We start from the raw sequence: 27,811 nt of genomic DNA, 5'->3' as shown, positions 1-27,811 counted from the left end.
AGAGAGAGAGAGAAGCAGAGAGAAATTGGAGAGAAATGTTGCATGTTTCTTCTCCACTGACTGCCACGATCTAGCCGCCCAGGCCATCTCTCCTCCGGCATGTAGACAGAGATACCCTCACTGCAGCAAGGTAATCCTTGTTGTCCAGACCTCCCCACCTTCCAGCAAGCACTGTCGCAGAGAGCGGTGGCGTGGGTCGCAGTACATAGAGCAGTGAGTGTGTGAAATCTACCAGAGCGGGTCCGTTTCATTACCTCGCTGTAAACTTGCAATTTCTCGCTGCCTGCTGGAGCTGTTTCTAGATTTGATTTTTTTAAAAAATGTATTTAAACGCTGCTAAAAGCTGCACGGTTGGATTAGTTTGCACGGCAGATGTTGACAGATGCGTGTTAACAGATGTTTAACTGTTCAGAGTTTGTACGTGTCTGCATCTCGTATGGATGGTTTTTAGTTCATGCAATTTCAAACAAAAATCAGCCTGCTTTCTCTCTCCCTCACCCCCTCCCTCTCCCCTCTCCCCAAGGTCGTATAGAGTGGCATGTGGAGAAGGAAAGGCTACACTCGGGGTGTTGCTGCTGCCAGCTTGCGTTTCTGCCCAGATGTAGTCATGGGACATCTTGAGTGAAAAACAGGTGAATTTTGCCACCAGCAACCGGGGCTAGAACAAGTGAGACAGACAGTCTCCGCCCAAACCACCCGGGCAGACTCTGCTACTCGAAACCTGCGCCATCTATCTGAAAAAGACATTGATTACTTATCCAAAAATGATGTAGGTTCCCATTTTAAATGTTTGAATTCTGTGCAGTTATAGAGTTGGAGTGTGGAAACAGGCCACTCGGCCCATCTTGTCCACGCCGACCCAACATGCCCCATCTACATATTCTGAAGAAGGGTCTCGACCCGAAATGTCACCCATTCCTTCTCTCCCGAGATGCTGCCTGACCTGCTGAGTTACTCCAGCATTTTGTGAATAAATCGATTTGTACCAGCATCTGCAGTTTTTTTCTTATGCCCCATCTACACGAGTATCCGTTTGGCCCGTATCCCTGTAAACCTATTCTACTCATGTACCTATCTTAAACGTTGCCTCAACCAGCCCCTCCGGCAGCTCGTTCCATGCACCCACCACCCTTTGTGTAAAAAAAAGTTACCCCTCAGGTTCCTATTAAATCTTTCCCATCTCTTCACCGTAAACTTATGTCCTCTTGTTCTGGATTCCTCTACTCTGGGCAAAAAACTCAGTGCATTCACCCTATTTATTCTTCTCATGGTCTTATACGTTCACTCCTCATCCTCCTGTGCTCCAATGAATAGAGTCCTAGCCTGCTCAACCTCTCCCTATAACTCAAGCCATCAGGTCCTGGCAATATCCTGTCTATTCCTCTCATGATTTTGTACACCTCTATAAGATTGTCCCTCATCCTCCTGCGCTCTATGTTTTTAGATAACCCCCTTCTGCTAATTTCTAATTATTAATATGGGATATACACAAAAATAAATAGGAATAGATTTCAAGTACATTTTAATGCATAGGTGTTTTTCTCTTTTCTCATTTGAGTTTGGTTTAAGGATACAGCATGGAGTCAGGTCCTTCAACCCACCCAGTCCACGCCGACCCATCGATCGGAATGGTCACACCAATTCCATGTTATCACACTATCACCAATTTCACCACTTATCACCAATTCCATGATAACATTCCATGTTGTCCCACTTTTTCATCCATTCCCTGCACACTCGGCATTCCCTGCACAGACGACAATTAACCTACAAACCCACACTTCTTTGGGATGTGGGAGGGAACCGGAGCACTCGGGAAAAACCCACACGGTCACTGGGACAATGTGCAAATTCAACACAGACAGCACCTAAGGTCAGAATCGAACCCAGGTCTCTGACGCTGTGAGGCAGCAGCTCTACCAGCTGCGCCACTGTGCTGTCCTTTTATTGACCTCCGTTCCACAATGCTCTATTTGGAGCACATGTTTTCCTCATTTTGTTATCCCCCAAATCTAACCTAAGGTATTTTATCTGTTCAACCAGTTTCAGTTTCGAGAAAGAAAAACAAAATTGATTGGCTGCAAAGAAACTGTTAATATTTACCACCAGTTGGTTCATTAATATTGCCGCTTAGAAAGAATTGACCTGTGAGCTGTGAAACTTTCTTCATTGTTTATGGTCGGTTTTCATCTGGCCGAGATAAAACTTTCAAAGGAAATGAGAAAATTGTTCAATGAAAATACTTCTCAATTATGACATTTTACATCTTGGCAATAACAATCTAAATTGATATATTGTTTTTCTAGTACAGTCATGAAAGGGTTAATTTGTGCACAGCTTAAGATGGCCCGGACAGAAGGATGCTGGGCTTTTAATAAAGTTTAGTTTAGTTTATTTTCACGTGCACCAAGGTACAGTGAAAAGCTTTTTGTTCCCTGCTATCCAGTCAGCGAAAAGACTATAAAAGATTACAGTCCAGAGTGTACAAGTACAGGGTAATTTCTTCACACAGAGAGTGGTGAGTCTGTGGAATTCTCTGCCACAGAAGGTAGTTGAGGCCAGTTCATTGGCTATATTTAAGAGGGAGTTAGATGTGGCCCTTGTGGTTAAAGGGATCAGGGGGTATGGAGAGAAGGCAGGTACAGGTTACTGAGCAGGATGATCAGCCATGATCATATTGAATGGTGGTGCAGGCTCGAAGGGCCGAATGGCCTACTCCTGCACCAATTTTCTATGTTTCTAAAGGGAATAACTAGATAACGTCCAGTTTAAAGCTAGTTTGAGGGTCTCCAAATGAGGTAGATGGTAGCTCAGGTCCGCTCTCTAGTTGGTGATAGGATGGTTCTGATAAAAGCTGGGAAGAAGCTGTCCCTGAATCTGAAGGTGTGCGTTTTGACACTTTTATACCTCTTGCCTGAGGGAAGAAGGGGGAGTGTTTGGGGCGAGCACCTTGGGTTCGAATTACCACCTGACAAGGTAGCATAGTGATCATCTCACCCTCACCAGCAAACAAAGTTAGGTGGATGTCCAGTGGGAAAGTGGAGCATTATCTTTAAAGTGGGAGCCAGAGAAGAGTATTTTGCCAAGTGCTGCCATGCAGGACCGCACAAGATAATTGGTAACATAGACAAAAGAATTGCTGAGCACAAATAATGGTTTATTGTGAGTGCACAATGGGAGCTTGAAACGATGAACTGTGTATGTTTAAGCAATGACACAAATAACTGAAGCCCAGACGGATTATACTGTACTAAATACTTCCAATCCGTTTTCATACGACGGATAATCATCCGAAATATGTGAGCTTCAGCATTGTGTGCAGATCCAGACAATCAAATGACTGACGTATACCTGAGGCATGGTGAGACTCAGAGCCAGAGACATCGAAATTGTTTATATCCCCTATTATTCTGACAACTGTGAATAATGCTTGCCTGGGCAGAATGTTATTGTTAATTTATCAAAAGATCATAAGAGATAGGAGCAGAATTAGGCCATTCGGCCCATCAAGTCTACTCCGCCCTTCAATCATGGCTGATCTATCTCTCCCTCTTCACCCCATTCTCCTGCCTTCTCCCCGTAACCCCTGACACCCTCCTGAGTTATTATGTTGGCCAAAATAACATTACGCGGGAAATTAATGGTGAGAAAAGTCCAATATTGGACCTGGGAACTATTTGGGAACCAATAGTTTAAAAAAAATTCCAAATGTTTCGGCCTATTAATCCTGATAGTACTTCCCCTCGAAAACTTGGATTATGGATAGTTGAAACATTTTGGGGCGGCACAGTGGTGCAGCGGTAGAGTTGCTGCCTTGCAGAGCCAGACACCCAGGTTTGATTCTGTCTAAGAGTGCTGTCTGTATGGAGTTTGTACGTTCTCCCTGTGACTACGTTGGTTTTCACCGGGTGCTCCGGTTTCCCCTCACACCGCAAAGACGTACAGGTTTGTAGGTTAATTTGGCCTTGGTTAAAAAAATTGTAAATTGTCCCTAGTGTGTAGGATAGTGCTAGTGTATGGGGATCGTTGGTCGGCGGGGACCTGTTTCTGCGCTGTATCTCTAAACTAAACTAAACACAAAACTAAAAGGTTGGACATTTCCACCCTGGGAAAAAGGTTCTGACTGTCAACCCTATCTGCACCTCTCATAATGTTACACACTTCTATTAAGTCTCCCCTGACGTGTTGCTCGGCGATCGCTTTGCTCAACACCTGCGCTCAGTCCGCATTAACCAATCTGATCTCCCGGTGGCTGAGCACTTCAACTCCCCCTCCCATTCCCAGTCTGACCTTTCTGTCATGGGCCTCCTCCAGTGCCATAGTGAGTCCCACTGGAAATTGGAGGAACAGCACCTCATATTTCGCCTGGGCAGCTTGCAGCCCAGTGGTATGAACGTCGACTTCTCCAACTTTAGATAGTTCCTCTGTCCCTCTCTTCCCCTCCCCCTTCCCAGATCTCCCACTGTCTTCCTGTCTCCACCTATATCCTTCCTTTGTCCCGCCCCCCTGACATCAGTCTGAAGAAGGGTCTCGACCCGAAACGTCGCCCATTCCTTCTCTCCTGAGATGCTGCCTGACCTGCTGAGTTACTCCAGCATTTTGTGAATAAATAGCTCAAGATTCAATCATCTTGCAGTTTCTTGTGTCTCCAAGAGTTTCCTCTACAGCACCAACTATTGGTCAGAGTCAGCAAGCAGGCAAGACAATTTATCTTGTGTGTGTGAGACATTGACCAACATGTCCCATCTACACCAATCCTACCTGGCTGCGTTTGGCCAATATCCCTCTAAACCTGTCCTATCTATTTAAATGTTTAAATTTAAACATTTATACCAGTGCGAACATTCCTTAAACGTTGCGATGTTCCTGCCTCAACTATCTCCTGCTTCCACACTGCATCTCTAAAGTCTAAAGAAACTGGAAATGTAAATGACTGATGCTGATTAATTGAGAGATACAGCATGGAAGCAGGCCCTTCAACCCACCATTGAGAACAACCGTTGATCACCCGTTCACACTTATTCTATGTTATCCCACTTTCTTGTCCACTCCTGACACTTTAGGGGCAATTTACGGAGGGCCAATTTAACCTACAAACCTGTACGTCTTTGGGATGTGGGAGGAAAGCGGAGCACCCGGAGGAAACCCACGCGGTCACAGGGAGAACGTACAAATTCTACACAGACAGCACCCGAGGTCGGGATAGAACCCGGGTCTCTGGCGCTGTGAGACAGCAGCTCTACCAGCTGTGCCACCGTGCTAAAATAAAGCTATGTGCTAAGAAAAATCAAATAGAGTCATAGAGAGATACAGTGTGGAAACAGGCCCTTCGGCCAACTTGCCCACACCGCCCAGCAATGTCCCAGCTATACTAGTCCCACCTGCCTGCGCTTGGTCCAGATCCCTCCAAACTTATCCTAGCCATGTACCTGTCTAACTGTTTCTTAAACGTTGGGATAGTCCCAGCCTCAACTACCTCCTCTGGCAGCGTGTTCCATACACCCGCCACCCTTTGTGTGAAAATGCCAGGATTTTGTTTTGACACAGGTTGAAAAGCTAAAACTACACTAACATGTAGTGTTGGAGCTCCTTCACAATTCAGCAGATTACAGTCACTCTCCTCCCTTGGATCACCTAGGCCAATGTCAAACTATAAGTAATAACCTTTGTGGAAAATTATGTTGTAAATATGTACTCCTTTCACTTGAACTGTTTGGACATTTTGACACAAAGCACTAAGTATAGGAGTTGGGACATTGTGTTACTACCCTACAAATCATTAGTGAGACCACACTTGGAGAATTGTCTGTATTTTTGATCACCTGGTAAAAAGGGTGTTATTAATCTAGAAAGGGTACAAAAAAGACTTGCAAGGGTTTTAGTTTAATTTAGTGTAGTTTGTAGATGCAGCGTGGAGACAAGCCCTTCGGCCCACCGAGTCCACGCTGACCAGCGATCACCCGTTCACACTAGTTCTAGTCCTACATACTAGGGACAACTTACAGAAGCTAATTAACCTACAAACCTGCACGCCTTTGGAATGTGGGAGGAACTGGAGCACCCGGAGAAAACCCACGGGTCTCTGGCGCTGTGAGGCAGTAATTCTGCCAGTTCTAGTTCTATGTTATCCCACTTTCGCATCCGTTCCCTACACACTAGTGGCAATTATACAGAAGCCAATTAACCTACAAACCTGTACATCTTTGCACTGTGGGAGGAAACTGGAGCACCCGGGGAAAACCCACGCGGGTCACGGTGAGAACGTACAAACTCCGTACAGATCTAACCCTGGTCTCTGGTGCTGTAAGGCAGCAACTCTACCGCTGTGACATGCTTGCACATTTTGACACGAAGTTTGCGTGTGTGTTTAAAAGTTTATAATTCAAGAAATAAAAAATCACGGCAACTAACTCACCTTGTCTATTTTCAGCTGACTTGATCTACTGCAGAATTGCGACTTGTGAAGATTGAGTGTGAAAATTAAGTGACAGAAGAGATTCTACTCTGTTATTGTCCCAGAGAGGCAGCAATGCCACTACTGGAAGAAGCCACTCTCCTTGGAGACATCTCATTAAATGTACCCGTCGTTGTTATCGGTACGTTCTCGCTCTGCCTTTCTCCCCCACATATGATTATTTTGATCTGAGCAGTAGCATTGTTCGCGAGAGGAGGATTTGCCCATTAATGCCGACTCCAGATCGGTGAGAGACAGAAAATAAATGCAGGCAACAATGTCCACACAGAACATGGAACAGTACAGCACAGGAACAGATCCTTCGGCTGACAATGTTCATAAGTGATTGGAGCAGAATTAGGCCATTCAGCCCATCAAGTCTACTCCGCCATTCAATCATGGCTGATCTATCTCCCCCTCCTAACCTCATTCCCCTGCCTTCTCCCCATAACCCATAACACCCACACTAATCAAGAATCTATCTATCTCTGCCTTAAAAATATCCATTGACTTGGCTTCCACAGCCTTCTGTGGCAATGAATTCCACAGATTCACCATCCGCTATGAGTAAAGGAAATCCTCCTCATCTCCTTAAAGGAACGTCCTTTAATTCTGAGGCTATGACATCTGGTCCTTGACCCACTAGTGGAAACATCCTCTCCACATCCATCGTAATGGTACACAATGTTAGTGCCCAACACGATGCCACGTTAAACTGATCTCTTCTGCCTGCACATGATCAACAACCCTCTATTCCCTGCACCTCCATGTACCTATCGAAAAGCCTCTCAAAAACCACTATCATATCTTTCTCCAACACCACCCCTGCCAATTCATTCTAGGCCCCACTAGTCTCTTGTGTAAAAAGAAAACGTGCCCTGCACATCTCCATTAAACGTCCCCCCCAATCGCCTTATAGCAATGCCTTCTAGTGTTGGACATTACCACCCTGGGGAAAAAGGTTCTGACTTTCTATCCTAGCTATGCCTCTCATCATTTTATATTCTTCTATCACGTCTCGCCTCAACCTCTGACGTTCCAGAGAAAACAATCCAAGTCTATCCAACCTCTCCCTCCAGCCACATTTTTCTATTTGCCCTTGAAATCAAGAGATTTGTTTGATTAGAAAGTTTCATTATTATCATTTTCATGATCGCCATATTGAGGTCCGCTAATCTAAGGGCTTTGGTTAGATGGTTGGTTTACAGTTTACAGTTGATCAATTGTGACATTTAGTTGAAACAAAATGTTTTAAAGGACAAAATGAAAATTTCCCAATTGTGAAAGATTGCCGAGATATTTATGTTATGAACAAAGATCATAAGACACAGGAGCAGAATTAGGCCATTCAAGTCTACTCCGTCATTCAATCATGGCTGATCTATCTCTCCTTCCTAACCCCATTCCCCTGCCTGCTCCCCATAACCCCTGACAAACCGTACTAATCAATAATCTATTTATCTCTGGCTTAAATATATCCACTGACATTGCCTCCACAGCCTTCCGTGGCAAAGAATTCCACTTGTTGCTTGTAAAATCTAGCTCCATGTTCTCCATGTAAAATAATTCATTAGGTATGCTTCTTATAAAAGTGTAAATGCTGTCTGCTGTCTGAATGCACAAACTCTAAGGAGTTAGCCTTGGCTCGATGTAGGCATTCTTATTTATCTTCCAGTCAAAACATTCATTATTGTTTCATTTATGCCAAAGTAGAAATATTCAGTTTGAGATTCTTAATTATTTTGCAATTTCGTTTTTGAGATTTAAAAAAAGTAAATTTTAACGTTGAGTGAAAAGTTGTAGGTGACTATTTTAACTTGGCCTCTGTAGCAAACAAACTTGAATTGTTGTGTAGGGAGGAACTGCAGACGCTGGTTTACACCGGAGATAAACACAAAATGCCGGAGTAACTCAGCGGGTCAGGAGAGAAGGAATAGGTAGTATTTTGGGTTGAGGCCCTTCTTCAGACCCGAAACGTCACCTATTTGTTTTCTTGAGGGATGAAACCTGTAATGTTTGCCCCTTCCCCCAGCTCCCTTATGTGTTTTGCATGATTTTACAATCAATGGAGAATAAAAGGACATGAAATATGAAAAGCATGTTTACCCACATTGATCATTTATCTGCAGAATAGCTGAAGTCAATGTCACATTTTGGTTTAAATTTGTCTAAGAACTTTTATGTTAATATAACAATTTTGCAAAACTTCCCAATGTAGGAAATGGTCCCTCTGGAATATGTCTTTCCTACCTGCTGTCTGGATACAGACCGTACATGACACGTGGAGCTGTGCATCCAAACCCAATCCTTCAGAACAAATTGGAAGAAGCAATTCATTTTTCTGTTGTAGATCAGGTTGGTTGTACTACTAATTTTTCTAGCATGAATGCATTCATTTTTGTTTCCTTTTTAGTTGTTATTAATATTGAGCAATTTTGAAATATGCAAAATTATACTAAACTTTAATCTTTCTAATAGAAGTTTTTATTTTCTATTTTACATTCATTGTAGATCAGGTTGGTTGTACTACTAATGTTTCATGCTAATTTTTCTAGCATGAATGCATTCATTTTTGTTTCCTTTTTGGTTTCTATTAATATTGAGCAAGTTTGAAATATGCAAACGTTAATCTTTCTAATATAAGTTTTTATTTCCTATTTTACATTAATTTTTAAGATTACTAAACTTTAATTTTTCAATGGAAGTTTATTTTGTACTTTCTTTCAATTTTTCAGACTGCAAACGATAATCTTTCAAAGCAAGTTTATTTTCGATTTTAAATTACATTAAAAATATTACAGTAAAGGTTTCATACAAAATTTATGATGTCAGAAATTAAACACCTTCAATGTGGAATATTTTAGCTTATTTAACAAAGAATTCACTCTGCCACCTGTTAAGTTACATTTGTTAAGCATGGCATTACAAGATTTAGACTTTAGAGATATAGTGCGGAAACAAGCTCTTCGGCCCACCGAGTCCGCTCCGACCAGCCATCACCCCATACACGAACACTATCTTACCCACTTGGGGCAAGTTACAATTTTACTGGGGCTAATTAACCTACAATCCTGTACGTCATTGGATTGTGGGAAGAAACCGGAACACCTGGAGAAAAGCAGTCACGGGGAGAACGTACAAACTCCATACAGATAGCACCTGTTGTCAGGATCAAACCGGGTCACTGGCGCTGCAAGGTAGCAACTCTACTGCTGTGCCACTGTTCATAGAATCATAGAGTGATACAGTGTGGAAACAGGCCCTTTGGCCCAACTCGCCCACACCGGCCAACATTGTCCCAGCTACACTAGTCCCACTTGCCTGCGCTTGGCCCATATCCCTCCAAACCTGTCCTATCCATGTACCTGCCTGACTGTTTCTTAAATGATGGGATAGTCCCAGCCTCAACTACCTCCTCTGGCAGCATGTTCCATACACCCACCATCCTTTGTGTGAAAAGGTTACCCCTCAGATTCCTATTAAATCTTTTCCCCTTCACCTTGAACCTATGCCCTCTGGTCCTCAATTTCCCTACTCTGGGCAAGAGACTCTGCATCTACCCGATCTACTCCTCTCGTGATTTTGTACACCTCTATAAGATCTCCCCTCATCCTCCTGCGCTCCATGGAATAGAGACCCATCCTACTCAACCTCTCCCTATAGCTCACACCCTCTAGTCCTGGCAACATCCTCGTAAATCTTTTCGGAACCCTTTGAAGCTTGACAATATCTTTCCTATAACATGGTGCCCAGAACTGAACACAATATTCTAAATGCAGTCTCACCAACATTTTATACAATTGCAACATGACTTCTCAACTTCTATACTCAATACTCTGACTAATGAAGGCTAAAGTGCCAAAAGCCTTTTTGACCACCTTATCTACCTGCGACTTGTCCTTCAAGGAAACATGCACCTGTACTCCTAGATCCCTCTGCTCTACAACACTACCCAGAGGCCTAACATTTACTGTGTTGGTCCTGCCCTTGTTCGACATCCCAAAATGCAACACCTCACACCTCTCGGTATTCAGTGGTGAGAAATTATCATGGCTTTGCAGATTACGATATGGACTTAGAGTCACAGTGTCTCTGTGTCTCTAAAGTCTAAAGAAACATTGGTTTAATATGAGTGGGCACGTTTTTTTCACAGAGTGGGTGGTGTCTCAAACGCTCTGCCAGGGGTGGTGGTGGAGGCAGATATTATGGTGGCACCTAAGAAGCTTTTGGATAGGGACATGGATATGTTGGAAATCGAGGGATATGGGTCACATGCAGGCTGAAGAGATTAGTTTAACCTGACATCACATTCGGTGCAGACATTGTCGGCTAAAAGGCCTGTTCCTCAGCTGTACTGTTCTATGTTCTATATATTCAGGTCGAGCTAAGAAGAAACAAAAGACAGAAAACATTGGTATGAACAATTTATAGTATAATGAACGGTAGTTATTATATTGGGTATTTTTTTTAAAGTGTGAGATTGGCATTTGTTTATATTCAGAGGGTCCGACATACACTTGACAATGATTTGCTTTCTACAGGTGTAGCAAGTGTTTAGGAACGTCAATTGTTATGTTGGCTCTGTTAGAAGAGCTTTTAATTGAAAGTATCTTACTGAAAATACATAGGGCCTCGGTTATTTGGCTTTGGTGAAATTGTAAGTTGTCGCAAGTGTATTGGGATAGTGCTAGTGCACGGGGGGAACGTTGGTTGGTGCCGACTCGGTGGGCCAGAGGGCCTGTTTCTGCCCTGTATCTAAAGTTTCAATGCTGTAAGTCTAAAGCCTAAGGTACTATTCTTGCAAGAAGAATCCATGCATACTATTGATATATCTCTCTGTTTCAGGATTTGGAATACCTTTCGGAAGGGCTTGAAGGCAGGTCGTCGAACCCAGTGGCATTGCTCTTTGATACCCTCCTTCATCCTGAAGCAGACTTTAGGTTTGATTACCCTTCAGTCCTCCAGTGGAAACGAGAGAAGCACAACGGCATCCCTCACATAGTGCTGGGGAAAGGACTGCCTGGCGGTGCATGGCACGTAGGTATCTTAACCAGGCAGCATAATATTCATCAGAGATAGGTAGATGTACTGATGTTATTAATGCGAATGTGGAAGAAACTGCTTGGATAGACACAATCTTGGGTGGCACGGTGGCGCAGCGGTAGAGTTGCTGCCTTACAGCAAATGCAGCGCCGGAGACCCGGGTTCGATCCCGATTAAGGGTGCCGCCTGTACGGAGTTTGTACGTTCTCCCCGTGACCTGCGTGGGTTTTCGCCGAGATCTTCGGTTTCCTCCCACACTCCAAAGATGTACAGGTGTGTAGGTTATTTGGCTTGGTAAATGTAAAAATTGTCCCTAGTGGGTATAGGATAGTGTTAATGTGTGGGGATCGCTGGTCGGTGCGGACCCGGTGGGCCGAAAGGGCCAGTTTCCGCGCTGTATCTCTAAACTAAAACAAAACTAAAAATGTTTGAGTAACTCAGCGGGACAGACAGCATCTCTGGAGAGAAGGTATAGGTGACGTTTCTTCTTGACCTGAAACGTCACCCATTCCTTCTCTCCACAGATGCTGCCTGTCCCGCTGAATGACTCCACTGAATTTTGTGTCCATCTTCGGGGTAAACCAGCAGCTGCTGTTCCTTCCCACACGAGATACTGCCTGGCTTGGGGTGGGCACATGGAACACGATAGTACATTTAACCACAGAGACAAAGTGCTGGACTAACTCAGCGGGTCAGGCAGCGTCTCCGGAGAAAATGGATAGGTGACATTTCAGATCAGGATTGGACTCCAAGAGAACTTCACACACAACAGGCACAGAAATAGAGCGCAGGTGTTGTGGAGGATGGGATTTCAGGTACTATGTGAAAGGACTATCACCAGAGAGTCATAGAGGTGTTTAGCACAGAAACAGCCCCTACATCCCCACTTGTCCATGCTGACCAAGATGCATCATCTACGCAAGTCCTATTTTCCCAGCATTTGTCCCAAATCCCTTCTAAGCCTTTCCTATACATGTAGCTGTCCAAGTGTCCAAATGTTGCTGTTGTAGGTGCCTTAACCACCTCCCCCGGCAGCTCGTTCTATATACTCACCACCATCTGAGTGAAAAAGTTGCCCCTCGGGTTTGTATTAAATCTTGCCCCTCTCACCTTAAACCTATGTCCTCTGGTTCTCGATGCCCCTGCCCTTGGGTAAAAGACTCTGGGTAAAGGACTTCTTATTATAAAGAGCCTTTCATGCCCTCGGGATAACCCAAAACCTGAGCCAAAAAAGTACATCTTGAGTAGACTTTACTTTAGACTTTAGAGATACAGCGTGGAAATAGGCCCTTCAGCACACTGAGTCTGTGCCAAACAGCGATCTCCCTACACTAGCACTTACCCTATATACTATGGTCAATGTACAATTATCCTACAAACCTGTACGTCTTTGTAGTGTGGGAGAAAACTGGAACACCTGGAGGAAAGCAACGTGGTCACAGGGAGCACGTACAAATTCTGTACAGTCAGCATCGCTAGTCAGGATCAAACCCGGTTCTCTAGTGCTATAAGGCAGTAGCTCTACCGCTGCACCACTGTGCCACCCTCTCTAAACCTTCCCTATCTTCTTGATTACCTTCTACCTTCCAGCTTCTTTTGATTACTGAGGGTGTCAAAGGTTACGGGGAGAATGGGGTCGAGAGGGGAAAAATAGATCAGCCATGATCGAATGGCAGAGCAGACCCGATGGGCCGAATAGTATAATTCCGCTCCTGTCTTATGAGCTATTATGTGCTGGAGTAACTCAGCGGGTCAGGCAGCATCTGTGGAGGGAATGGATGGGCTCCATTTCGGGTCGGGACCCTTCTTCAGACTGGACATTTTGTCATAGCTCATAAGACAGGAGCAGCATTATGCCATATCTATCCACAATGGCTATCTGTATAATTTACACGGCACGGTAGCACAGCGGTAGAGTTGCTGCTTTACAGCGAATGCAGCGCCGGAGACTCAGGTTCGATCCTGACTACGGGTGCTGCACTGTAAGGAGTTTGTACGTTCTCCCCGTGACCTGCGTGGGTTTTCTCCGAGATCTTCGGTTTCCTCCCACACTCCAAAGACGTACAGGTATGTAGGTTAATTGGCTGGGTAAATGTAAAAAATTGTCCCTAGTGTGTGTAGGATAGTGTTAATGTACGGGGATCGCTGGGCGGCACGGACTTGGTGGGCCGAAAAAGGACTGTTTCCGGCTGTATATATATGATGATATGATAAGATATTTTATTCTTTCAACCATAACGTCTATCAGTGCTGTGGACCCCTTTACTTAATCTCTCAATAATGGAAAAAATAATCTGTTTGTAGATGATGGAAGGGTCCATGCTAACAATTAGTCTGAACAATTGGATGGAGCTACCGGGTTTGAAGCTAAAAGACTGGACCAATGGTAAATGGAGGTACAAATAAATTGTAAAATATTTGCTGAGAAAAGCTAATACCAGAGCAAATTACTCTGAATGTTTGAAATTTGAAATGAAAACCTGAAATGCCTGAAATACTCTGTAAGTCAACAGCACCTGTAGAGACTGAAAGAAAGTTAACAATCGGACCCCGATAATCTTGTCGACACGAAGAACTGCAGGCGCTGGAATCTTGAGAGCAAAACACAAAGTGCTGGAGTAACTCAGCGGGTCAGGCAGCATCTGCGGAGGGAATGGATGGGCCACATTTTGGGTCGGGACCCTTGTTCAGACTGGACATTTTGTCATCAGTGCAATTGTGGATGTCATTGTAAAACCTACGTAGGCCAAATTTTCAATATTTTTCCATTGCCCCTTTACCACGCTAAATATTGTTCCACATTTTTGACAGTGTTTTGTGTACAGGGGGATCTTGGGGTCCAAGTACATAACTCCCTGGAAGTGGCAAAAAGAGTAGATAGAGTGGTAAAGAAGGCATATGGTATGCTCACTTTCATAGGTCAGGGCAGGATGGCATGATCATAAGGTCATAATTGATAGGAGTAGAATTAGGCCATTCGGCCCATCACATCTACTCTGCCATTCAATCATGGCTGATCTATCTCTCCCTCCTAACCCCATTCTCCTGCCTTCTCCCCATAACCTCTGACACCTGTACTAATCAAAAATCCATCCATCTCTGCCTTAAAAATATCCACTGACTTGGCCTCTACAGCCTTCTGTGGCAAAGAATTCCACACATTTACCACCCTCTGACTAAAGAAATCTGTCCTCATCTCCTTCCTAAAAGAATGTCCTTTAATTCTAAGGCTATGACCTCTCGTCCTAGACTCTCCCACTAGTGGAAACATCCTCTCCACATCCACTCTATCCAAGCCTTTCACTATTCTGTATGTTTCAATGAGGTCCCACCCTCATTCTTCTAAACTCCAGCGAGTGCAGGCCCAGTGCGGACAAACGCTCATCATAGGTTAGCCTACTCATTCCTGGGATCATTCTTGTAATCCTCCTCTGGGCCCTCTCCAGACCCAGCACATCCTTCCTCAGATATGGTGCCCGAAATTGCTCACAATGTCCCAAATGCGGCCTGACCAGCGCCTTATAAGTTTGTCAGAATGTTGCCTGGATTAGTGGGTATTATCTGTGGGAAGAGGTTGTACAGACCTGGATTGTTTGTTGGAAGAGACTTTTGAATAGGCAAAACTGGATATGCAGGGAATGGAGGGATATGGATTATATGCAGGCAGGTAAGAGTTGGTCTTGGCATCATGTTCGGCATGGACATTGTGAGCCGAAGGGCCTGTTCTTATGTTGTACTCCTCTATGTACATTGAAAGACTGGAGCGACTGGGCCTGTATACTCTGGAATTTAGGATGAGAGGGGATCTTATTGAAACATATAAGATTATTAAGGGATTGGACACGCTAGAGGGGTCACAGTTTAAGGATAAGGGGGAAGTCTTTTAGGACCAAGATGAGAATGTTTTTTTTCACACAGAGAGTGGTGAATCTGTGGAATTCTCTGCCACAGAAGGTAGTTGAGGCCAGTTCATTGGCTATATTTAAGAGTGAGTTAGATGTGGCCCTTGTGGCTAAAGGGATCAGGGGGTATGGAGAGAAGGCAGGTACGGGATACTGAGTTGGATGATCAGCCATGATCATATTGAATGGCGGTGCAGGCTCGAAGGGCCGAATGGCCTACTCCTGCACCTATTTTCTATGTTTCTATGTAACATTTTCCCGATGTTGGGGGAGTCCCGAACCAGGGGCCACAGTTTAAGAATAAGGGGTAGGCCATTTAGAACGGAGATGAGGAAGAACGTTTTCACTCAGAGAGTTGTGAAGCTGTGGAATTCTCTGCTTCATGAGGCAGTGGAGGCCAATGCTCTGGATGCTTCCAAGAGAGAGTTAGATAGAGCTCTTAATGATAACGGAGTCAGGGGATATGGGGAGAAGGCAGGAACGGGGTACTGATTGTGCATGATTATCCATGGTCACGGTGAATGGTGGTGCTGGCTCGAAGGGTCGAATGGCCTACTTCTGCACCTATTGTCTATTGTCCATTGTCTATGTAGCATGTTCTGAAATGTAACTCCTTTTCCACAGTTACAGACTGAGCTCATAAAAACAAAAAATTGCTAGAAATATTTATGATTGACAATAGCTCTTCAAAGTATTTCTCAAAATAATTACACACAGGGGAAATCAACCTTTTGCAAGAAATTAAATCACTCTTAACTTCTAAGCCAAAGGAAATATTTAGTAACGTGCAATTAATTGAAAGGCGCTTGTCGGGGTTATGATGATCCAGATTCTCGGATTTGACGTATTTATTTCTTCCCTTCAGAGGTATTGATATAAAAAGAATGTTCCTTCTGAACCCATCTGTTTTAAGTTTGGCAGCGTATAAAATTTCCACTAGATATATTTTCTTGACTGTTTTATGTTGTCAGAAGGAAAGGCGGAAAAGTCAGTTGTTTAAAAGTAAAATATAGATCGAAATAAAGCACCAGTTTTAAAAGGCATCCACTTATATTTTAGCCCAAAGTAGTGACAATTAAGGATTGAAAAATATTGGAAGATTTGTATAGCATGGGAACAGGTCGATAAGTGCAAGACCAAAGGGGCGGCACGGTGCCGCAGCGGTAGGGTTGCTGCCTTACCGCGCAAGGGACCTGGGTTCGATCCTGCCCAAGTGTGCTGTCTGTTCGGAGTTTGTTCATTCTCCCCGTGACCTGCGTGGGTTTTCTCCGGGTACTAGTTTCCTCCCACACTCCAAAGACGTGCATGTTTGTAGGTTAATTGGCTTCGGTAAAATTGTAAATTGTCCCTAGTGTGTGTGTGTGTGTGTAGGATAGTGTTGGTGGCGGGGGTCGCAGGTCGGCGCAGACTCAGTGGGCCGAAGGGCCTGTTTCCGCGCTGTATCTCTAAACTAAATTAAACTAAGCTACACAAAATTAAACTAAACCAAACTTGTCTAACTCATTTGTATACCTGAGCTAGGCCCATTTGCCTTAATTTGGCCCAGATGCCTCGAACCCTTTCCTAAATATCCTTTAAACCTTTCCCACATATCTAGTTTTATCCACTTCTATTGCCTCCTCTGACAGCGTATTCCACATTCATCTTGTGAGTAAGTTGTCCCTCTGGTACTTTTCAAATCTTTTTCCTCTCACCTTAAAACGATGGCCTCTCGTTTCAGACTCCTAATCCTGGATAAAAGACTGACCATTCACATTATCTTTGCCCCTCATGATTTCATTACCTCGATAATATCACCATTCAGCCTCCTGTGCTCAAGGGAAAAATGTTCCAGCCTACCCAGCCTCTCTTTTCCAACTTAAGCCCTCCAGTTCCAGTAACATCCTTGTGAATCTTTTCTGCCACCCTTCCAGCTTAATGACACTGGTCTGAAGAAGGGTTTCCACCCGAAACGTCACCCATTCTTCGCTCCAGAGATGCTGCCTGTCCTGCTGAGTTACTCCAACATTTTCGATCTATCTTAAATGACAGTGGATGACCAGAATGGTGGGTGACCAGAACTGCACGCTAGACTCCAAGTGTGATCTCACCAACGACTTATACAGTTGTAACATAGCATCCCAACCCCTATATGTAACTCAGTGTAGGAAGGAACTGCAGATGCTGGTTTAAACCGAAGATAAACACAAAGTGCTGGAGTAACTCAGCGGGACAGGCAGCATCTCTGGGGAGAAGGAATGGGTGACATTTTGGGTCGGGACCCTTCTTTAGACTGGGACAGAACCGAAACGTCACCCATTCCTTCTCTCCAGAGATGCTGCCTGTCCCGCTGAGTTACTCCAGCATTTTGTGTCTATCTTCTTCTCAGTGCCCTGAAAGAAGAAATCATGTGTGCCAAATGCCACCTTCATCGCTTAGGGTAGAGGAAATTTGAATGGGAAAGAACCCAGGTCAAATTACATCTAATTATTGGTTCATTTGATGGTAACTTGGCCATAAAAAACAACACATATTCTTTCCAATAATCGTGAGCTGACCTTGGTACACCAACGCTCCTGGAGAGTAGATAATATTTCAAACCATTATGTGAAATGTATTAGTTTGATATTCTCCTCCCACATTCAACTAGTTTTGCAGGTGAAAGAATTAGCTTCCATTACTAGTCTTACAAATCCATTGTTTGTGAAATGTTATCTAAATAGCTCCACAGCAACTAATGGATATGTACTTCCTAGCCTAAAGCTTAGTCCAACTTGATGTTAAGAATTCATTATGTCTGGTGGAAATATTTATCAGGTGCTCCTTTGTGCAATGTGCTAGGGTATGTTTACGGACGTATAGACTTTCTACCGTGCCTGCTTAAAACAAAATATCATGACGTGAATTTGTCGACAAAATTAATCAATTTAGTGAATGACATCATCTTTCACCTAAGGTTGAAAGTGCATGGACATTATTTTGAACTTCATTTTGAAAAAGAAGGCAGAAATAAGTAATACGATTTTATATAGAACATAAGTAACAGTGCAGCTTTATCCGATCCAAATGTATAGGACGCATAGACCCAATTTCAGTTAGGTTTATTGTCACATGTACCGAGGTACAGTGAAAAACTTTTGTTGCGTGCTAACCAGTCAGCGGAAAGACAATACATGATTACAATTCACGGTGTACAGATAGATACAAGATAAGAGAATATCGTTTAGTGCAAGATAAAGCCAGTAAAGTCCGATCAAAGATAGTCCGAGGGTCACCAATGAGTTAGACAGTAGTTCAAGACAAGCAGTATATGGCGGTATATAGCAATATATTTCTAAATTGTGTTGACGTGCAAGTTGAGGAGAGCACTCAGGGCAGCACAGTGGTGTAGTGGGTAGAACTGCTGCCTCCCAGTGCCAGTGACCTGGGTTCGACTCTGACCATGGGTGCTGTCTGTGTGGAATTTGCACATTCTCCCTGTAACCGCATGGGTTTCCTCTTACAGTGCATAGATGTGTGGGTGTAGGCTCAATGGCTTTTATAAATTGCCCTAACTGTGTAGGGAGTGAATGAGAAAGTGGGATGACGTAGAATTAGTGTGAATGGGTGATCAATGGTCAACATGGACTCAGTGGGCTGAAGGGCCTATTTCCATGCTGTATCTCTAAACTAAACTAAACTTTTGAGAAAGCTTAGGAACAGGCCCTTCATCCCAAGATGTCCATGCTGAATATGATGCCAGTTTAGTCTAATTTCCACTGCCTGCAAGCGATCCGTATCCCTCCATTTCCTGTATATCCATGTGCCTATCTGAAAGTCTCCTACATGCCCCGATGGTATCTGCCTTCACCACCATTCCTGGCAGTGTGTTCCAGGCACACACAACTTTCTACAAAGATAACTCGCTCCACACATCTCCTTTAAACTTTGTCCCTCTCACCTCAAAGATATGCCCTCTGGTCTTTGACATTTCCATTTGACTTTTTGAGAAAATTCGCTCCTTCCTCCAGCAGGGCCTCATTGCTGTGATGTGTACCTTCTGCAAGGTCCATTGATATCTTTCATCAGAAGCATCCCCCAATATTTGAAGGTCAAGAGCATTTGGTACATTTCACCTCATAGTTCCCTCCTCAGCTTGCGCAAAGGCAGCATAGTGGCACAGCGGTAGAGTTGCTGTCTCACGGCGCCAGTAGACCCGGGTTCGATCCCAACTGCGGGTGCCGTCCGTATAGAGTTTGTGCGTTCTCCCTGTGACCACATGAGTTTTCTCCAGGTCCTCCGGTTTCCTCACACACTCCAAAGACGCACGGGTGTGTAGGTCAATTGGGTTCGGTTAAAAAATGGTAAATTATCCCTAGTGTGTGTAGGATAGTGCTAGTGTACGGGGTGATCACTGGCGAGAGATGTCTCTAAAGTAAAAGTTTAAATCATCCCGATATAGATATACATTGCCATGTGTTCCCCACATGTGGATCCAGTAATGACCATAAAATTAATGAATTAATGATTCCTGTAATGACAAGAAATAATGAATTGCACCTCATTAATCCCTCACGAATCATAGACATAATTTCTTCGCAACAGCATACCAATTGATAGACTAACTGACTGTCTAGCATTAATGTTTGATGATCTAGTAACAGTTTTTATTTGATATCAATATTTTTTCCACAGGAACCTGATGAACGATAGAGCAACAACAGAAGAAGTGGCTTCATATTATAAAGACTATGTTAAGATTATGGGTCTGCAGAAAAACTTTATTGGCAATACCTGCGTCACTTCTGTCTCAAAGATTCAGCAAGATCAGAAGTGTGCAAAGGGCAAAATGCCCAAGAGCGTCAACATAGATTCCACCACACCGCAGCTGTTTACGACTGGCAATGGATTTCCTCCCAGCCTTTGGGAAGTCCGAGGATATCAGAGAATTGGAGATGGATCACAGGTGCCTTTTTGCCTTAATGCTGAAAATGTGGTCTTGGCCACCGGCACGTACGACTTACCAGCCAGACTCGGGGTGGAGGGTGAAGACCTGCCCTTTGTCTTTCACAGCGCCTCGGCCTTTGAGTTGGCCGTCCAAAGCTGCAAAGTGGGTCAGGCGTCGGATCCCGTTCTCGTGGTGGGGGCTGGGCTGACCGCGGCCGACGCGGTCTTGTGCGCGCATCGCCACGGCGTTCCCGTCGTTCACGCCTTCCGGAAAACCGTCACCGACCCGGCCCTGATCTTCAAGCAGCTTCCAAAGAAGCTTTATCCGGAGTATCACAAGGTCTATCACAAGATGTGCAAGCAGTGCTACGTCACCACCTCCCACTCTAACTACACAAGCTTTCCCGAGACACGCATCGTCTCTTTCCTACCAGATATGACATGCACTCTTCAACCAACTTCAGGAAGGAACATTGTTCTAAGTATCTCAATGGCCCTGGTGCTGATAGGTACCTACCCTAATTTGTCCTTTCTTAAAGAGCATGGGAAGCACCTGGGAATAGATCCAAGTAAACCCATTTCCTGTAAGCAAAATCCCATTAACATTAATCCCTACACGTTTGAGTGCACCAAAGAGGATAGCATTTTTGCTATGGGTCCACTAATCGGGGATAACTTTGTCCGCTTCCTCAAAGGCGGCGCTCTGGGGATCACAAGTTGCTTAGTGAAACGTCTGAAGGAAAAGGGACAATTAATTTCTGAAACTGGAAGTGATGACGGGTAGCAAAAGTCATAAACGGTTAATTTAGAACTATTCTACTTTCGGCCAAAAGTCTCCAAACAACTGTCTTGAAGAACGGATTCTGGATGGAAAAGAATCAGTCAGTGCCCTGTTGACCTTTGGATGACGGAAGTGGGGGAAATAGTTTAGTTAATTGTTAGTGTGCTCAGCAGTAACATGCGCATTTTTCTACTTTGTGAAATGCTCAGTTCTTTCCGCAAGAAGGGCCGACAAACTTAGCAAACAATGGGTAAGCAGTTCTGGGAAAGGTCCATCTTTAAAATTGGATATCAGAATATAATCTGACTCAAATGGTCACAACATCAGAAACCTAATGTGAGAATCACTCAGTGCTTTGGTCTTCTGCCCATCTGTTTTCATCCTCCACACAGTTTCACGGCCCATTAGTTTCAGTGAACCAAATATTTATTTGCATATTTCTATGCCCCGCGGGTATCAAAAAGGTAGATTGTGCCATAAGTATCCTTTCAACCACAATTGTGCTGGTTAGGACAATTTTATAAGACTAGTAGAGTTGCTTTTGAACATTCCTAGAGCATTTATACACCTCCAACTAACAAACATCTCAAAGCGTTTTGATAGTACACAGAGTTTATTTACCTGATGAGAAATTATATTGAGAGCTCCAGAGATTTTTATATTGAAATATTATAATGGAATTGGAAGTGGTGTGAGAATCGAAGCCAGATTTCCATACTTGACACGACCATACCAAGAGGGAAATGACCAGTATCCCTATGAATGCATTAATGTCCACAGAGGTAATTTTCCCAATATTGCATTGATATGAAGAAGGGGTATAGGCCTGCTCTGGGATGGTTTGTGGGAAAACTTTCCCTGATTGGGCGCAAGATCCCAAATATTTGTGGGAAGGACAATGCCAGGCTGCTAGGGCTGGGAGCTTGGTCTAAAACTGGTGCCTTAAGCTGTGGCGGATGACCTGCCGGGTTTTATTCCTATGTTTTGACAATGGGCCTGACACAGCTCACTTGCTGGGACGTTTCAGTACACAATTGAAGAAACGAGCAAGGAAGACCAGGCACGTCAGAGACACGAGGAACTGCAGATGCTGGAATCTTGAGCAAAACACAAAAGTGCTGGAGTAACTCAGCAGGTCAGGCAGCATCCGTGGAGGGAACGGGATAGGCAACGTTTTTGGCCAGAACCCTTCTTCAGGAATGCAGTTTTCCATTCTGAGACGTTACTTATACACCATCGGGAGAATCCAGAAACTGTGTTATCGCCATAACTGATAAAGCACTTGATAGCCCCGAATTTAAAAAAAATGTTTTAATCACACTGGTAAACAACAATTTCCCTCGCCACCCTTCTCTCCTTCCCAAAACATGTTTGCCTAGTTATCATCCTGCAACAATTTAATATTTTTTTGTGTAAAATTGAGCCCGAAATAAAAACAGAAAATGGTGGAAATATTGAGCAAGTCCAGTAATAACTGTGTTGAGGGAAATGGGGGCATTGTCTCAAGTTGATGACATTTTATCAGAACCAAGAGAAATCAAACATATTTCATGTTAAATGGAAGGGGGAGGCAGTGCAGAGAAGGGTGAAGACCAAGAGAGACCGAATGACAATTGGTATTGGTGTCAACTGAGATGGGATGGTAAAAGCTTGTAGATTGCAGGCTCTTTGATAACTGGAGAAATAAATGGGCGATGAATGTAAACAAGAAAAATAGTTTAATTGGAAATTTCTGCTTCTGTAAGATACACAGGTGCAGATGCTGGAAATCTGAATTTTTGTTTAAAAACTGGAAATACTCAGGCAACATCAATAGAGAAAACAAACTGGATTATCCTTTTGGGTCGCTGAAAACAGAAAGGTTGATTTCAGCCGTTTCAGATAAGCAATGCTGAGTCCTGCAGAGTGGTATGTGCCAGGTGAAAGCATGCTCGGGTTCATTGACTCCATTTACTCCTCACACTGCCTCGGCAAGGCCAGCAGCATAATCAAGAACGAGTCGCACCCTGGCCACTCCCTCTTCTCTCCTCTCCCATCAGGCAAAAGGTATAGAAGTGTGAAAACGCACACCTCCAGATTCAGGCACGGTTTCCTCCAGCTGTTATCAGGCAACCGAATCATCCTACCATAACCAGAGAGCAGTCCTGAACTACTATCTACATCTTTGGTGACCCTTGGACTTTCCTTGATTGAACTTTGCTGGCTTTACCTTGCACTAAACGTTATTCCCTTATCATGTATCTATACACTGTAAATGGTTTGATTGTAATTATGTACACCGATGAGCCAAAACATTATGACCACTGGCAGGTGAAGTAAATAACATTGATTATCTTGTTACAATGGCACCTGTCAAGGGGTGGGATATATTAGGCAGCAAGTGAACAGTCAGTTCTTGAAGTTGATGTGTTGGATGCAGGAGAAATGGGCAGGAGTAAAGACCTGAGCGACTTTGACAAAGGCCAAATTGTTATGGCCAGACGACTGCGTCAGAGCATTTCTGAAACGGCAAGGCTTGTGGGGTGCTCCCGGTCAGCAGTGGTGAGTACCTACCGACAGTGGTCCGAGGAGGGACAAACCACAAACCGGCGACAGGGTGTTGGGCGCCCAAGGCTCATCGATGCGCGAGGGCAACGAAGGCTATACCGTCTGGTCCGAACTGACAGAAGGTCTACTGTGGCACAAGTCACAGAAAATTTGAATGGTGGTCACGGGAGGAATGTGTCACAATACACAGTGCATCGCACCCTGCTGCGTATGGGGCTGCGTAGCCACAGACAGGTCAGAGTGCCCATGATGACCCCATCCACCGTCGAAAGCGAGCGTCGGAACTGGACCTTGGAACAGTGGAAGAAGGTCACCTGGTCCGGTGAGTCCCGTTTTTTAGACGCCAATTTGACACGTGTCATCTACCTAAACATCGTTGCAGACCAGGTACACCCCTTCATGGCAATGGTATTCTCTGATGGCAGTGGCCTCTTTCAGCAGAATAAAGCGCCCTGCCACACTGCACACATTGTTCGGGAATGGTTTGAGGAACATGATGAAGTGTTCACGGTGTTGCCCTGGCCTCCAAATTCTCCAGATTTCACTCTGATTGAGCATCTGTGGGATGTGCTGGATCGACAAGTCCGATCTACGGGGGCTCCACCTCGCAACTTACAGGACTTGAAGGATCTGCTGCTAATGTTTAGGTGCCAGATACCACAGGACACCTTCAGGGGTCTTGTAGAGTCCGTGCCTCGGCGGGTCGGAGCTGTTTTGGTGGCACACGGAGGACCAACAGCATATTAGGCAGGTGGTCATTATGTTTTGGCTCATCAGTGTATTGTCTTTCTGCTGACTGCATAGCACGCAACAAAGGCTTTTCACTGTACCTCGGTACACGTGACACTAAACTGAACTGATATTATACTAGCCTTGTAGCAACAAGGAACCGAGAATGTTAATAAACATAGATAAACAAATTGCTGGATTAACTCAGCATCTCAGGCAGGATCTCTGGAGAACGTCGATAGATGATGTTTTGGGTCCGGAGCCATCTTCAGACTAGCCTTCCTTGGGGCAGTGGAAAAGGTCTAAGACTGAGGTGAGAATGGGAGTGCAATGAAGAATTAATGTGAAAGGTTTAGTTTAGTTTAGAGATACAGCATGGAAACAGGCCCTTCGGCCCACCGATTTTGCACTGACTAGCAATCCTCACACTTACACTAACCTACACACTCCAGGGACATTTTATATTTCATACCAAGCCAATTAACCTTCAACCCTGTACGTCTTTGGAGTGTGGGAAAAAAACGAAGATCTCGGAGAAAACCTACGCAGATCACAGGGAGAACGTACAAACTCCTTAGACAAGCACCTGTAGCCAGGATCGAACCAGGGTCTCTGGCGCTGTAAGGCAGTAGCTCTACCACTTCGCTACCGTGCCGCCCCTAAATCAGAGATAGACCACGAAAGAAGTGAAAGCAAGGCGGAGCTTGGCAGCAGAGGCGAGGAAAATAGAACCAATACATTAATCTAGGTAATGATAAAAAGAGGTTTGGAAGGGGTCCTCAGTGGGATTGAAACTGGATCATTCCGCAAAGAAAAGTAGTGCTTGGAGCAAATCAGATTTCCATTTCCACAGTGGTGCAGCAGTAGAGTTGCTGCCTTACAGCGCCAGAGAAGCGGGTTCAATCTTAACTAAGGGGGCAGTCTGTATGGAGTTTGTTTGGTCTCCCCATGGCCGTGTGGGTTTTCTCCGGGAGCTCCGGATTCCTCCCACACTCCACACTTAAATGCCACGATCGCGTCTGTCTCAACAACCATCCTGTCATCCGGCACGGTGGCGCAGCGGTAGAGTTGCTGGCTTACAGCGAATGCAGTGCCGGAGACTCAGGTTCGATCCTGACTACAGGTGTTGTACTGTACGGAGTTTGTACGTTCTCCCCGTGACCTGCGTGGGTTTCCTCCCACACTCCAAAGACAATAGACAATAGGTGCAGGAGTAGGCCATTCGGCCCTTCGAGTCAGCACCGCCATTCAATGTGATCAAGGCTGATCATTCTCAATCAGTACCCCGTTCCTGCTTTCTCCCCATACCCCCTGACTCCGCTATCCTTAAGAGCTCTATCTAGCTCTCTCTTGAATGTATTCAGAGAATTGGCCTCCACTGCCCTCTGAGGCATTGGAGACGGGTTGTAGGTTAATTGGCTGGGCAAATGTAAAAATTGACCCTAATGGGTGTAGGATAGTGTTGATGTGCGGGGATCACTGGGCAGCGCGGACCTGGTGGGCCGAAGGGCCTGTTTCTGCGCTGTATCTCTAAATCTAAAAAAGTCATTGCGTTCCAGGCACTCACCACCCACTGTGCCAAACATACTTTGCCTATCTTACTTTAAAGCTATACCCTCTAGTATTATATTTTTTCTACCCTGGGAAAAAGGTTTGAGCTGTCTACCCTATCTATGCCTCTCATCATTTTATATACTTCTACCAGGTCTCTCCACGATCTCCAATCAATCCACCTCTATCCAACTTCTCCCTGCAGCTAAAACCTGAAATCCAGGCATCATTTTGGTAAATCTCCTCTGCACCATTTCCAAACCCTACACATCCTTCCTGCAATGGGGCAAGCATTGCACACAACACTCCAAATGCTGTCTAACCAAAGTCATGTCATAAGTGATAGGAGTAGAATTAGGCGATTCGGCCCATCAAGTTTATTCCGCCATTCAATCAAGGCTGATCTATCTCGCCCTCCTCATCCCATTCTCCTGCCTTCTCCCCATAACCTCTGACATCTGTACTAATCAAACATCTATCTAGTCCTATAAAGCTGCACCATGCCTTCTTTACCACTCTATCTACTTGTGTTGCCACTTTCAGGGAGTTATGGTCTTGGAGCCCAAAATCCCTCTGTACATCAATGCTGTTAAGGGTCATGCCATTAATTGTAGTCAATAGACAATAGGTGCAGGAGTAGGCCATTCGGCCCTTCGAGCCAGCACCGCCATTCAATGTGATCATGGCTGATCATTCTCAATCAGTACCCCGTTCCTGCCTTCTCCCCATACCCCCTCACTCCGCTATCCTTAAGAGCTCTATCTAGCTCTCTCTTGAATGCATTCAGAGAATTGGCCTCCACTGCCTTCTGAGGCAGAGAATTCCACAGATTCACAACTCTCTGTTGAGAAATGTTGGACATTGTACTGTTGAGAAAATGTTATTGGTCAAAAGCCAACGTGCTGGATTTAACAATGCAACAAAAAAACATTTTTCAAGAAATACTGACTATCTTGAACATAGGCATGATCATAACTGGATCCAAAGAGTGAAGATGGAATTTCAATTGGAATCCAAGATGGAGATGGACATCTCCAAGATCAGATGGAGACAAAATCCACAAAATGCCTGCATCTGCAAAATGCTGGCCGGGCATCATCTGTGGAGGGAAATGGACTGATAATGCTTCAGACAGAGAAATGTTAGATTCTTACATTCTTACTCAAGGGAAGAGATGTGGCAGTTTAAAGGGCCTGTCCCACTTAGGCGATTTTTTGGCGACTGCCAGCGACTGTCAAAGTCGGAGTAGATCGCCAAAATTTTCTTTTACACAACGACAATGACCTCGACAATGCCAAGTCAGGTCGAGATGACACCATCTTCGGAAACATCGCGAAAATTCCCACGCTGTCAATGTTTGTCCGGCGTCCTAAGTTTCGCTGAAATCACTGACAAGTCGGTAAGTACTTGAGAGTTTTGAAATAAAACATCTTGCCCGGGTTACTTGAAAACCAAGCTTCACTGTAACAAGGCATAAACTGGATTTAGTTCCAGTTTACTAATAGCTGTATTAAAAATAATAATTTTTAAAGTTAAGTGGATTTTTGTGAAAAGTATGTGGGCATTCTTTGAAAATGTGAGGGAGATGCATATCTGGTTTCTGGGTTGCATATCTGGGTTTGGAGCCCACTTTAAATGTAATGGCTGATGGCCATAAACATCGCGAAAATTCCCACGCTTACCTGACCGTCAAACTGTCGCCTCCAATCTACCTGTCAAATGTCCTGACGGTAAATAAATTGGTTAAACACAAGTATTTTATGGTATTTTGAAATGACTTTACTTATTTTAATATTATGTGCTTCTAAATGCATCTAAGAGAACCTATCAAACCTGGGGACAGCATGTGACAGCGCCCGCAATAAGCAACGATACCTGGCGACAAGCCAGCTGTCGCCG

At 44.4% G+C, this 27,811-nt stretch overlaps 1 protein-coding gene across 3 annotated transcripts; it reads left to right on the top strand.

The window, feature by feature from the left end:
* osgin2 (oxidative stress induced growth inhibitor family member 2) lies at positions 1 to 27,612 on the top strand. Of its 3 annotated transcripts, none has more exons than XM_078397233.1 (7): positions 1 to 130; positions 524 to 769; positions 6,431 to 6,596; positions 8,673 to 8,809; positions 11,300 to 11,491; positions 13,802 to 13,893; positions 20,053 to 27,612. In XM_078397233.1, the coding sequence occupies exons 3-7, from the start codon at positions 6,530 to 6,532 to the stop codon at positions 21,086 to 21,088; spliced, it is 1,524 nt and encodes a 507-aa protein (XP_078253359.1). In that variant the 5' UTR covers positions 1 to 130; positions 524 to 769; positions 6,431 to 6,529; the 3' UTR covers positions 21,089 to 27,612. The 3 variants fall into 3 exon arrangements, with proteins under 3 accessions (XP_078253359.1, XP_078253361.1, XP_078253360.1); XM_078397235.1 differs by having other exon boundaries at positions 5 to 213; positions 524 to 632; XM_078397234.1 differs by having other exon boundaries at positions 5 to 213.
* Positions 27,613 to 27,811: the final 199 nt, after the last annotated feature.

Source organism: Rhinoraja longicauda, chromosome 4 (genome assembly GCF_053455715.1).
Source record: "Rhinoraja longicauda isolate Sanriku21f chromosome 4, sRhiLon1.1, whole genome shotgun sequence".
Taxonomy (NCBI): domain Eukaryota; kingdom Metazoa; phylum Chordata; class Chondrichthyes; order Rajiformes; family Arhynchobatidae; genus Rhinoraja; species Rhinoraja longicauda.
This window is presented reverse-complemented; position numbering and strand designations above follow the sequence as displayed.